Source organism: Pseudorasbora parva, chromosome 5 (assembly GCF_024679245.1).
Source record: "Pseudorasbora parva isolate DD20220531a chromosome 5, ASM2467924v1, whole genome shotgun sequence".
NCBI lineage: Eukaryota > Metazoa > Chordata > Actinopteri > Cypriniformes > Gobionidae > Pseudorasbora > Pseudorasbora parva.
In genome coordinates, this window is record NC_090176.1 from 42365674 (window position 1) to 42379675 (window position 14002).

The 14002-nt window shown below is 43.2% G+C and overlaps 3 protein-coding genes across 5 annotated transcripts in view; 1 reads left to right on the plus strand and 2 right to left on the minus strand.

The window, feature by feature from the left end:
* Nucleotides 1–4082, minus strand: part of calcrla (calcitonin receptor-like a) — a 39570-nt gene extending 35488 nt beyond the window's left edge. Inside the window, exon 1 of the mRNA XM_067444395.1 lies at nucleotides 3892–4082. The gene's annotated coding sequence lies outside the window, so the exon portion shown is untranslated. The remainder of the gene's footprint in view (nucleotides 1–3891) is intronic.
* gulp1a (GULP PTB domain containing engulfment adaptor 1a) overlaps nucleotides 1–14002 on the plus strand; it is a 196770-nt gene that overhangs the window by 32544 nt on the left and 150224 nt on the right. The gene's annotated exons all lie outside the window — the stretch shown is intronic.
* tfpia (tissue factor pathway inhibitor a) overlaps nucleotides 10135–14002 on the minus strand; it is a 41083-nt gene continuing 37215 nt past the window's right edge. For all 3 annotated transcript variants that reach the window (XM_067444417.1, XM_067444418.1, XM_067444416.1), the window contains exons 7-8: nucleotides 13287–13478; nucleotides 10135–11479 (exon numbers count right to left, since the gene is read on the minus strand). In XM_067444417.1, the coding sequence (XP_067300518.1) occupies nucleotides 11412–11479; nucleotides 13287–13478 (260 nt within the window). In that variant the 3' untranslated portion in view covers nucleotides 10135–11411. The remainder of the gene's footprint in view (nucleotides 11480–13286; nucleotides 13479–14002) is intronic.

Here is a 14002-nt window from a genome sequence, read left to right on the forward strand (position 1 = left end):
GAACACAGACACTCAAAGGTCTCCACGGCAACCCTTTAAAATAAAAGTTTGGTTTAACGTAAAGAAATTGACAGAATATAGCCTACAGTAGATTAAGCTACGTCTCTATGTAATAATACGTCTCTACTAATAATAATATTTTTGCCTAGATGGGTGCTTGTTTTTCACTTGATTTATTGTAAAAAGATTATTTTCTGTTATATTGTAAAACTAAAATACCTTTTTTAGTTTGCGGTGTTAGATTTGTGCCGGCATTTAAAGTTCTTTTTCTCTTAAGAAAAGAAAATAATATTACTGTAAAATGCATGTCAGATAATAAAAATACTGTAATAAATACAGTAGTTCACTGTATTTGTTCATGTTTTATTAAGGGATAAGTCTGAAGCACACCATAAAATAATTCTAGCAGTTCATATTATTCAGCTGTATATACAGATACACACCCAGGTATCGGATCTGTACTCTGTATCGGCTGATACCCTGAGCACAGATATCGGTATCAGGAATGGAAGAAGGTATCGGAACATCTCTAGTTTTAATGTATAAAACTAGTCTTAACGGAATAAATCTGCTACGCTGCTGCAGAGCAAGTATCGAGACTTGCTACTGCCAATAGATTCACAGACAGTGCTGCTGCTGCACATACATGATAACCCCATCATCACCAGATCTGTACAAGTAGGGCTGGGGAAGACTGTTAACTATTTGAAAGTTGAGCAATAGCTCATTGGCTGCTAAAGCAACAGCAACCAACCAATCAGCTGTATAGATAACGATGCAATCGCTTTTAAATTGAGTTAACATGACCAACGCATCCCTGAAAGGTCTGCAGAGAGCAAGTCAATTCAACTCCCCCTGTAAATGCCGCATCGACACGACATCCTCACTAAACCCATCTCCGGCATGATTTCTGACCTGTAAAGTTGCCAGAATCATAATCATACACTGTCTGTTCGTCGGCCAGAGGAGAACTGGCACCCCGACTGAGGCTGGTTTCTCTCAAGGTTTTTTTTCCCCATTCTGGCCTGAAGTAGTTTTGGTTCCTTGCCACTGTCGCTTTTGGCTTGCTCGGTTGGGCACACTTAAATTTCAACTATATTACTGAGCTGCCCTCATAGACACTATATGACAATTGAAGCTGGATAACATCAGCGTTTTCTCCAGAGCAGCTGTACAGCCGAATCAAATTATGTTGCATTATTTTCCCGTTAACACTGTGAAGCTGCTTTGAAACGATTGGACTTTTAACACTATATACATAAAGGTGACTAGACTAGAGTTTATGACAGAACTAGGTATTTTGTTGAGCATGAGAGGCTTTCTTTTAATTGGTCAAACTATCTGTGTATATATCAGATAGATATTTCATGAGGTTATACCTAGAGCAATTACCATGTATCTCTTTAACAATGGTTACAAATAGACATCACTGACTTTGTGTTTGATGCTATGTGATAATTCTATATTGAGTGAAATAGTTATGATGGACATAACAGCTAGAGAGCAGTCTGCAATAAAAGGCTTGCCGCACTTCAACGCACATAAACTCCCATGAATCGAGGGAGAGGAAATGAAACCGTCCCATTAGCCCGACACCAGTTTAATGCCTGAAACAAAACACTGAATCCCTGACTGTAATAAATCTTGTTTTGTTTTTTTTCATTAATTCAAAGCATCTAATCTGACACTGCTGCTAATAAAACACGCAAGACATATCATGACCTGTCTTGTGGTGGAGATAAAGAAAACATTTACTTTGCTAATGCTCAGGGGTGTTCTGACTTCACATGCATTTAATTATGTGACCAGCGTGCCCACATTCTTAATCCAACCAGTAGGACTGTAAAGTTGATTGCTCAAGAGCACACTTTTTTACTTATAGTACAGGATTGTGATGGATAACTATATCTGCACTAAGACATTCCGGCATTGTTTACTGTCTGCTCTCCACATTTCCCTGACGGAGGTAAGGGGTGAACCATGGTAATGGCACAGTAACTGAACGCAATGTCGCCAGGGCAGGAACACAGCTTTGTTCCACTGACATTAAATCCTCCTTGAGAGCAGCACTCAACCCTGACAAACACATGCATGCTTTGGGGCTCTGCATTGAGGAGCACATAAAAGGCTCTCAAACGGCGAGGCTAAATAATTGATTCCTCTTTAAAAATATAATCTATGCTCTTTAACGTATTCTGTGCGGGGATTAATTGGTTTTTCGTGATCTAAGTTCCAAATCCTCTTTCATTAGGTCCCTTTGCCAGCTAGCATCCCCAGAGACGCACGGTCACTAACCTTTTCATTTTGCAACCTATGCAGCTGGATCCGAACACATTGTTCATACCTCAGCACAATAGGTCTGATTATGAAAATAAGCGATATTAGAGAATGCTTGTCCATGTAAAACTCACCGCCTTGAGGCTAGAATGTGATTGTCATTGCTACAGTGTTCTTACCATGCTTCTGTGCAGTTACCAGTGTTCAGGGGGGTTATTATAGCATTGCTATGTGACTCCTAGTGTATTCCGGTAGATAAGATGCATGGTTTAAGGTATTATTAGCACAAGCTGTGCAGGATTAGTTGCGCTCCAAAGTTTAATGTTTACCTTATGAAGTTTGTTCAAATCCCTAAACGCAAGTATGAGCAATAATAATTGATGCTTGCATTCACAATTAATTCCCAAGCAAGAGAGATAAGACAGAATATCACATGAAATATCTTAGGAAGATGCTGCATGTCAAACGAAGACGGTTTCATTGCATCATGAGCTAAATCTGAAAAGATCATTGTAGCAATCTATACCCCATCAGCTCCACAATATTTCATCACGTTCAAGCGGCTGCTTATGTAACCATGTGGCCAAAAAACACAAATACCAAGGCTATCTCTTGGCTAATAATTATCATAATTTTCCTCCTCAGAGAGTCTGTCAGGCCCCTTCTGTCAGTAGTGTGGTTAGGTGTCAACAGACCTTGGTATTTCTAGTTACTTCATGATACTGGTATTTTATCTTCTCAGTTCCTGGCACTGATGGGTCGGCTAAGGTTTTGGAATAATGATAAAATACAGCGATATAAGCTGCGGTTCTAAGATTGCATGGGAAATAAATGTTTTAGATGCTCCGAAATATAATTCAAAGTTTGACTGATTTCCTTTTGCATTGATATTTAGTCAATAAATGTTTTAATTGACTAGATATCTAGCAATTTAACATTGATTTCTCAATGTTAAATGGTCTCTTAATCTATATGTTAAAGCAAACAGTGTAAGGAAAGCTCAGTGTGCTCATATATTACACTTTTTTTTTTTTTACATTTTTGACTACTTAAAATCAAACTTCAAGTCGATTTTGGCATAATTGTCATAATGTCTGATGATCTTAAATATTGTGTATTAATATTAATGACATTTCTCACTTTTACTAAGTAATCTGGCAGTTAATTAACCTTAAATTAACTATAATTCTTGGCATGCTTTGTATTGAAAGCATCGGGTACAGTCATTCTTCATTAGGCTATAACATATTATATTTTGTACCTTATAAAATTTAATTCAAAGCATGGTCAATTTCTTAGTGCAAGCTAGTATCGGTTATTCTAATATACACATGCACAGATGTGTCCACACTCACATAGCCTATCGCATTTAACGGGAGTTATTAAATTACCTGAACACAAGAGCCAATATCTGAATATGTCAGTCCATTAGACAAACCCGCCGCTCAGTTTGAAGCTCTTATTAATTTATAAAGAAGTCTGGGAGTCCGTTCAGTCAGCAATTGTTATAACATGACAGCCCGTTGGTCTGGATAGGCTCCCGCAGCACCACATTAATTCCCTGTAGATATATATAATTCACTAGTCGTTCGTCCGTATCAAGCATTTTCTTACCTGTAGATTAAATCCAAGGTGTTCTGGAGAGGTTCACGTAAAAACGAACGCGCCTTCTTGTTATTCAAAAACATAAACAGTCATTACTTTCCTTTGCGACCTCACGGTGGCATGGAACGATGCACAATACCAGAGCGCGAGATGAAGGAGCGCACGAGACGCTCAGCGTGTGAATGACGACGGCTGTCAAGCTGTAAGAGATTCAGCGTACTGGCTTCCTGTTACATCATCGGGGGAATGCTTATCCCCGCCTCAATGGCACATTGAGCTTTCCTTACACTGTTGGATTTAACATATAGATAATAGATATAGGCTATTAGTATATCCAAACAATTAGCTTCTAAAAACTCTACAGAGGTATGCAAGCCTTTTCTTTATGTCCCAATACCCTTTGTTGTTGTTTTTCTTAATGTACATTTCATTTTGTTACATTTTAAAGTTTTATGTATATTTGATGATGGGATATTTATGGAAAGAGTAATTAATTGATGTAACACTTTATTTGTCCTAGTATTACAGTGTTACACGTACTTGCTATGGAAATAATAGTAGGCCTAAATTATGCATGCAACTAACTATAAAGCAACTCCAATCCTATCCTTAGTAAGTACATGTTGTTAAATAATATCTGTGGCAAGGGGGGCGTGGTTCAGCGAGGTCTGCAGCGGGAGAGAGGGCCGCGGGACGAGCGGTAAGTGAGTGGGTTGGACGCAGATTAATAACACCTGTCTCTTGTTCCAGTAATGAGCGCGGAGATGGGATAAAACACCAGCGGAACCAGAGACCAGGGAGAGAGAGAGTCAGGACGGTTGATGCCCAACACAAACAGAGACTGAGTTACCGGAAGCCGGAAGTGCCGACCCGGAAGTGATCGCTATTGTTTGAGTCTGAGAGAAACCACACTGTGGAGTGTGTTTGACGTTATTGAGTTACAAAATAAAAGTGCATCAACCGTCTAGCCGACCCCCCGTGTCCTCTTCCTTCCTCCTATTAACGAACTTTGCTACACTGGTGCCGAAACCCGGGAGGAAGTAGGACAGCGCCGCCGCCATGCAGACGCCCTCCGCCACGCCATTTGCGGACATTATCACATCCCTCGCGGTCCTCCATCAGGACCAACATCAAGCCATGCTGGACCTTCGGGCAGACCAGGAGCGCCGCTTCGAGGCCATTGTCCGAGGCCAGCAAGAGGACCGCGAGAAGTTCCGGAGCTGGATCGACCGGGAGGTTCGCACCGAAGCCGCCGGGCTCGCCAGCGCACCGGTCCACGTGCCCCTGCACAAAATGGGGCCACAGGATGACCCGGAGGCATTTATTGACCTCTTCCAAAAGGCCGCGGAAGCCTGCGGGTGGCCCCGGGCACAGTGGCCGGTGCGCCTGATACCACTACTGACAGGAGAGGCCCAGGCGGCTGCACAACAGCTACCGGTGGCGAACCTCCTGGAGTACGAGGACCTAAAGAAGGCCATCCTCCAGCGGGTCGGCCGCTCCCCGGAGCAACACCGACAGAGATTCCGCTCCCTGGACTGGGGGGAGGCCGGCCGACCCTTCGCGATGGCCCAACAGCTCCGGGACTCATGCCGCAGATGGCTCCTGGCCGGCGGAAGCGACGTGGACCACATCGTCGATCTGGTGGTACTGGAGCAGTTCATCGCTCGGCTCCCAAGGAAAACTGCCGAGTGGGTCCAGTGCCACCGGCCCACGTCGCTGGAGACGGCCATCCACCTGGCGGAGGACCACCTGGTGGCGTGCCCGGGGGTCGGCGCACCCCTTTTAACCTCTCGCTCTCTCTCTCCCCCCTCTGTGTCTCCCTCTCCTCCTATCCCTCTCCCTAGGTCCCGTCCTCCGGGCCCTCCTCGGATTCCCCCCAGAGGCCGGGGTGGGATGGGCCCTGGACCGCTCGGGAGTTCGCGGGCTCCGCCCAGGGGGGCGGGGCTGCTGGGGATGGGGGGTGATAATGGCTCTGGTTCCGCGCCCTCCCCGCGCTCATTTTCCAACCCACTCCCCGCCGCAGGGGTGGCGGGTAAGCCTGGGCTGGCCTGCTGGCGGTGCGGTGATCCGGATCATTTTGTGGATCGATGTCCGAGGATGGACATCGGGACAATGATCCGGATCCCGGACGTCCAGCGGACCACCCCCGATCAAGCAGGAGAGTACCAAATTCCTGTAAGTATCAAGGGGGGTACATATCAGGCCTTGGTGGATTCAGGATGTAACCAAACCTCGATCCATCAAAGCCTGATGCAGCCTGGGGCATTGGATACAAGCCGCATGGTTAAGGTGCGGTGTGTGCACGGGGATGTGGTGGAATATCCGGTTGTCCCAGTCACGATACAGTTTAGGGGGAAAAAGCATAGTGTTGAGGTGGCGGTTAGTCCCCACCTCCGGCATCCGCTAATTCTGGGGACGAATTGGCCCGCCTTTTCGGCATTATTGGGGTCGTTATGCGCGGATGCCGCTTGGGAAAACAAGGCTAGGAACGGGGCGGTGCGAGTGCAGGTTGGCGAGACTGATACGGGACCCTTGGGAACAGCTTCAGAGGAACCGAGCGGGGTCGAGAGACTGATTCTCTCGGACCGCGATGACTTCCCTCTGGAGCAGTCTCAAGATGAGACCCTAAAACATGCATTTCAGCAGGTCCGCTCTATCGACGGTCAGTCTCTCCAACCCGCATGGCCCGTCACGTATCCTTATTTTGCCATAATTAAGGATCGGTTGTATCGAGTGACCCAAGACACTCAGACAAAAGTGGATACAACCCAGTTATTAGTACCAAAGAGCCGCCGGGAAATGCTTTTCCAGGCGGCTCACTCGAACCCGATGGCGGGCCACCTGGGGCAGGCGGCCACGCTGAATCGCTTAATGACCCGATTTTTTTGGCCAGGCATTCATGACAATGTGCGCAGGTGGTGCGCGTCTTGCCCTGAATGTCAGTTGGTGAATCCACTGGCCGCCCCAAAAGCGCCATTGCGCCCCCTTCCATTAATGCAGGTCCCCTTCGAGAGAATTGCGATGGACCTCATCGGGCCATTAGAGCGATCCGCACGCGGACATCGTTTTGCGTTAGTCATCGTGGACTACGCAACACGATATCCGGAGGCAGTGGCTCTCCGCAACATCTCCGCGAAGAGTGTTGCGGACGCACTGTTTCGCCTGATCTCCCGAGTGGGGATTCCGAAAGAAATCCTCACTGATCAAGGCACGGCGTTTATGTCACGCACGATGAGCGAACTCTACGGATTATTGGGCATTAAATCCATTCGAACAAGCGTCTATCACCCACAAACGGACGGCTTGGTCGAACGATTTAATCGCACTCTTAAATCCATGATCCGTAAGTTTGTACAGGAAGACGCCAAAAATTGGGATCGGTGGTTAGAACCCCTCTTATTTGCCGTGCGGGAGGTTCCACAAGCCTCCACGGGGTTTTCCCCCTTCGAGCTTCTCTACGGACGTCAGCCACGGGGGGTGTTGGACGTCCTACGAGAAACTTGGGAGGAGGGACCTTCTTTGGCCAAAAACGAGATTCAGTACGTCATGGACTTGCGAACAAAACTCCACACCTTGGGGCGGCTATCTAGGGAGAATTTGTTGCAAGCCCAGGACCGCCAGAGCCGGTCATATAACAGGGGTACAAAACTGCGCAAATTCACACCGGGAGAGAAAGTGCTCGTTCTACTCCCTACGTCGAGCTCAAAATTAATGTCAAAGTGGCAGGGGCCGTTTGAGGTCGCACGACAGATAGGAGAGCTCGATTATGAAGTGATACGATCCGATAGGAACGGGGCACGTCAAATATACCACCTCAACCTGCTAAAAAAATGGAATGAGGTGGAATCAGTGTTGTTGGCAACGGTGATCGGGGGAGAGGATGATCTCGGGCCAGAGGCGAGCATTAAAGCGCAATCAGTCGCGCTGGCCCCTGGGGGAGATCACCTCTCACCGTTACAACTCACTGATTTATCAAAATTGCAGGCGGAGTTCGCTGACGTGTTCTCGCCCCTACCGGGACGTACCGACTTGATTCAGCACCATATCGAGACCGAGCCGGGCGTGGTAGTTCGCAGCCGGCCGTATCGCTTGCCTGAACACAAGAAAAAAGTAGTTCAGGAAGAATTAGGCGCAATGCTCGACATGGGAGTAATCGAGGAGTCCAACAGTGACTGGGCGAGCCCGATAGTTTTGGTCCCCAAGACAGACGGCTCGGTCAGGTTCTGTGTGGACTACCGCAAGGTGAACGCTGTGTCGAAATTCGACGCGTATCCAATGCCGCGGGTTGACGAGTTGCTTGATCGGTTAGGCACGGCTCGATTTTATTCGACACTGGACTTAACAAAGGGCTATTGGCAGATCCCCTTGTCTCCATTGTCCAAAGAAAAAACAGCTTTCACCACGCCGTTTGGATTACACCAATTTGTCACGCTTCCTTTCGGCTTGTTCGGGGCGCCCGCAACCTTCCAGCGACTCATGGATAGGATTTTGCGCCCCCATGCTGCATATGCTGCTGCGTACCTGGATGACATAGTGATTTATAGTCACGATTGGCAGCGGCATATGCAGCATGTGAGGGCGGTCCTGAGGTCGCTGAGGGGAGCGGGGCTCACGGCCAACCCAAAGAAGTGTGCGATTGGGCGGGTGGAAGTAAGGTATCTGGGCTTCCACTTGGGTCATGGTCAGGTGCGTCCCCAAATTGATAAGACTGCCGCAATTGCGACCTGTCCGAGGCCCAAGACCAAAAAGGAGGTAAGACAGTTTTTGGGGCTGGCGGGATATTATAGACGGTTTATACCAAATTATTCGGACCTCACCAGCCCTTTGACTGATCTTACTAGAAAGGGGCTACCAGATACGGTCCAGTGGACGGAGCCGTGTCAACAGGCTTTTACCCAAGTGAAGGCTGCTCTATGTGGCGGGCCGCTTTTACACTCCCCTGACTTTTCTCTCCCTTTCTTGTTGCAGACTGACGCGTCGGACAGGGGGCTGGGCGCAGTCCTGGCCCAGGAGGTGGAGGGGGGAGAGCGGCCGGTGCTGTACATTAGCCGTAAGCTCTCTAAGAGGGAAGCTAAGTACAGCACCATAGAGAAGGAGTGTTTGGCCATCAGATGGGCCGTTCTCACCCTCCGCTATTACCTCCTGGGGCGGGAGTTCACTCTCTGTTCGGACCACGCTCCTCTCCAATGGCTCCACCGCATGAAGGATACCAACGCGCGGATCACCCGTTGGTATCTAGCTCTTCAGCCGTTTAAATTCAAGGTGGTCCACAGGCCGGGTGCTCAGATGGCTGTGGCCGATTTCCTCTCCAGAAATGGGGGGGGGGGGGCTGCAGGCCGGACGGCTCCTCGGCCTGAGTCGGGCGGTGGGGGTATGTGGCAAGGGGGGCGTGGTTCAGCGAGGTCTGCAGCGGGAGAGAGGGCCGCGGGACGAGCGGTAAGTGAGTGGGTTGGACGCAGATTAATAACACCTGTCTCTTGTTCCAGTAATGAGCGCGGAGATGGGATAAAACACCAGCGGAACCAGAGACCAGGGAGAGAGAGAGTCAGGACGGTTGATGCCCAACACAAACAGAGACTGAGTTACCGGAAGCCGGAAGTGCCGACCCGGAAGTGATCGCTATTGTTTGAGTCTGAGAGAAACCACACTGTGGAGTGTGTTTGACGTTATTGAGTTACAAAATAAAAGTGCATCAACCGTCTAGCCGACCCCCCGTGTCCTCTTCCTTCCTCCTATTAACGAACTTTGCTACAATATCACTCAGTACTTGTTATGGTATAATTTCACTGGAACAAGGACACAATATTAAGATATAAAGTGTAACCCTTTATATATATATATATATATATATATATATATATATATATATATATATATATATATATATATATATATATATATATATATATATATATATATATATATATATATAGAATTTATATATAATATATATTCACAATTTATATATATAAAAAGGTTACACTTTATATTGTGTCCTTGTTCCAGTGTTATTATACCATAACAAGTACTGAGTGATATTATTTAACAACATGTACTTACTAAGGATAGGATTGGAGTTGCTTTATAGTTAGCTTTTACAAATATATATATATATATATATATATATATAGTGTGTGTGTGTGTGTGTGTGTGTGTGTGTGTGTGTGTGTGTGTGTGTGTGTGTGTGTGTGTGTAAAAACGTAGACCCTTGACCCCATCGTATGACAGTTTCACAGAACAATACACAATAAGTACATTAAATCAAATGCTTTAATATTAATAAAGTTCATACAAGTTGAAGATACCTAATGTAAAGTGAGACAGAAAAACTCCACCAGTCAACTTTAAGAAACACAATGAAAGATTACTCAAATAAAATTGTGAATCAGGACCACAAAACCAGTCATAAGTTGCACGGGTCATTAGGATATTAAGCAAAGATCATGTTCCATGAAGACATGTTGTATATTTCCTATCAAAATGTGTTATTATTAGTAATATGCATTGCTATGGACTTAATTTGGTCGACTTTAAATGTGATTTTCTCAATATTTGATTCAGATCAGATTCCAGATTCTCAAATAGTTAAGTCTCTGCCAAATATTGTCCTATCCAAACCATACATCAAACCCTCAGCCTTATTTATTACATTTTCATCTGTTGTATACATACATCTCAATTTCTAAACATGGAACCTTATGACTGGTTTTGTGATCCAGGGTCACAATCGTATAAAAAGAGTGCAGAAAAAGGTATAACAACAACTGGTATTGATTTCAAAAGTTCTTCTCAAGAGTAACAGCTCCATCTTGTGTAGAAAACATATTTTAACATAACAAAAAATATTTTACATGCCTATCATCAAGTAGTTCTACAATCCTCTACAAAAAGGAATCACTGCCACTCTATTGGTGGTTTAAAATATGCATCCATAGAGAGGTAAGAGATGTTCTTTGTGATTATCTGTTGGTCACATTTTGTATATTTTATTATAAAATTGTAGGTTGTATTTTTATGCTAGTCTCAACTCTCCATGGGTTTGTCTCTATGTCCTGGATAAATTATTGCCCTCTAGTCATTACATACAAACTATGGCATAAGATCAAGAGCACAGTGCAAGGGCAGAAAAAGTCAATATTTTGGAGTGTACTGCATAAACATAAAAAGACAAAGAATTAGTATGTCCGAACACTGGGAACAATTTTACACAAAAAAGAAAAAAGGATTTAGAATCCTCAGCAAATAAGCCATAAATACGGAGTGTTATGATATATGATTCATTTATATTGTATGTTAATAAGTAATTCAGTATGTAAATTTGTCCTTCCCCATAAAATAATATAGAGTGGAAAATTACATATTACAGTTAAAATTAAGATTAAAAACTGTAATAATTATATACATGAATATAATGTGTGGTTCAGCAAGGTACAAACACATGCTATTGTCTCATATTTTATCGACCACAATAGCAAAGAAGCACATTGTGGATAAAAAAAGTGGTTTTTGGTGTCATGAAAGTGTATGTCCTAGACAGAGCGGAATAAGATATTTGAGTTCCCTGTCTTTATCCGAATTTGTTTTCCCCGGTGGTGATCTGAAAGACAAAAAATTTAACACAGAGAATCAACTATACACATAAATCTTGCTTTATCATTATTTACACTAAACTATGCAGTTCTTCTCAATTATTATATAAATACCTCAGGTAAAAGTACCAGTACTTTTAGAAATATTTATGCTCATTAAAAATACTAATCTGATTAGTTACTTAAGATGATAAGTTACTTAATAGTAAAAAAGTATTCAATAAAAAAATAATTTCCATAAATAAATAAAAATACTATAAAAAAAGCTAGTTACTGGTTACTTAGTATCATATACTGTAAAGCCTATATAACAATACAATAACATGTTAATATTGATATTGACTTTAAAATGTTATTATAATAATTAGATATCTTTGCAACAAACACAGAAGAGACAAGAATTATTTTTGGCTTCTGTAGCCTAAAAATCACTGCACTTTACTAGGTCTAATATTCCAAAACGTTAATATTAAACAATGTCGAAATATAGTGAACCTGCAGAGTTTTGCGTTCAAAGGCACTTGAAGGGAATTCTAGTGTTTTGACTTGCATGTAAGCTCAGGAATAAGCACTGTTTGGCTACACTAGAGATTAACTCTGGGTTAGTGTTCGGTTGGCCAGTTCATTGTCAAAAGACCGGTGTTTGTGGAGTTTGGTAATTCATATTGCGCAGTAAACCAAAAGAACAACTTTTTTGTCCTGACTCTTATTTGTGTTATTTGAGCAGTATTAAAAACTTTTTTCGTAAATTGAATTTAGAGGGCGGTCCGCTAGTAGCTAGATAATTTACTTTATAGTAAATTAATTAAGTGTTAAATATAGAGATTTTTCGCTTCAGAAGGTCTTTATTAACCCCTGGAGCCATGTGGAGTGCGTTTATGATGGATGGATGGATGCACTTTTTTGGCCTGCCATTCACTGCCATTTATAAAGCTTGGATTAGCCAGGACATACATACATATACATATATATATATATATATATATATATATATATATATATATATATATATATATATATATATTGTACTGATTGTATATGTCTGAAAGAAGAATGTCATACATTTAGGATTGCTTGCTGATGAGTAAATTATGGGGTAATTTTCATTTTTGGGTGAACTGTCCCTTTAAAGACATTTGTTTAGACTAACAGATCACTGCCACTGCACAATACTCACAAATTACCACAGAAAGGCGGTGTTCATTCATCTATCATTGTATAAATTGAGGTATATGTCCAAATATTACTGGTAATGTCATACTTTTTAGTAGTGCATCGTGGCGAAATATGTTTGGTTGTAAAATATAATTACCTGAATTAATTAAAATAGGTAGATTGTTCACCAACAGCATAGGCTGCATGTTCAACCAATAAATATGTTCATCAAAAAATAGGATTGATTTGCTTTCAATTGACCTTAACTTTAGGTCCACGGACACCTCATCTAGTATTGTTCTTAAATTTTCTGTTACGACTCGGAGTGAGAAACGATTCAGTGTGCGCAGGGAACTCACCAAATCATTCAAGCCGGTTTGTGAACCAATTCAGACAGTTTTTTTGACTTTGCTCAAGTCTTTGAACAGAATCAACTAAAGAGCGATTCATTTGTGAATTGGGCATCGCTCATTTCCCAAAAAGACCGTACACGTCTGGAATTACATGTAGGCCTATTGCATTAAACTAAAGTAAGAAGCAGAACGTCGCCCAGTGTAACGAAGTAAAGGTAAACATTTTTATTAGAAATGTACTCGAGTTAAAGTAACCACATTTAAATCTACTCTTAATAGCAAAGTAAATTACTTTGTTACTACCCACCTCTGCCTTTCATGCACATTTTAATGCAGTGTCTTTTGTGGACAAAGTTGTTTTTGTTGCCTCCACAGCCACTGTAGCGAAAAGCCTGGCATCTTCTTGTCTTGGGATTGTGCACGTATCTCCTCTCAGAAATTGCCCCGCCGCAATTGCCCCGATCAACTGGACTCATGCAGATTTCAGGCGGATTGAACTCTGAAATGCAATAACAATGCATTGACATTATCACTAGATGTTTAAAAGACACTCTCATGCATGTTCCACTGGGACTAAACCCATAATAATATGACATAAAAATTGTTGAGATGTCAGATGAACCACATGTTGCTTTAGACAAGGGAAGCGTCTCAATCAGATCCCTAGTTCAGTAGTCAGGGCACTGATCAGGACATAAGTCAATGGGCTGACTCCTTATCAGTGCCCTGACAACTAAACTAGGGATCTGACTGAGACGCACCAAGCACGTGCAGATAGCGGTTTCTGTTTGCATCATCACAACATTTCGGCCATATTGTTTTCGGTGATAAAAGTCTTTCCGGTGCCCGAAAATTCGGTGCATCCCTACAAAATATCGTTCATAACATCGATTATAATGCACTTCTGACATAAATTAAGAAATTAATGTCACTGCAATCCAGTTTTATCATAAACAGTGTTTAAATATCGAAGCTGGAGTCTTTCTTCTGTCTAATGATACTTTTGTCCAGATAAAGTAAGAG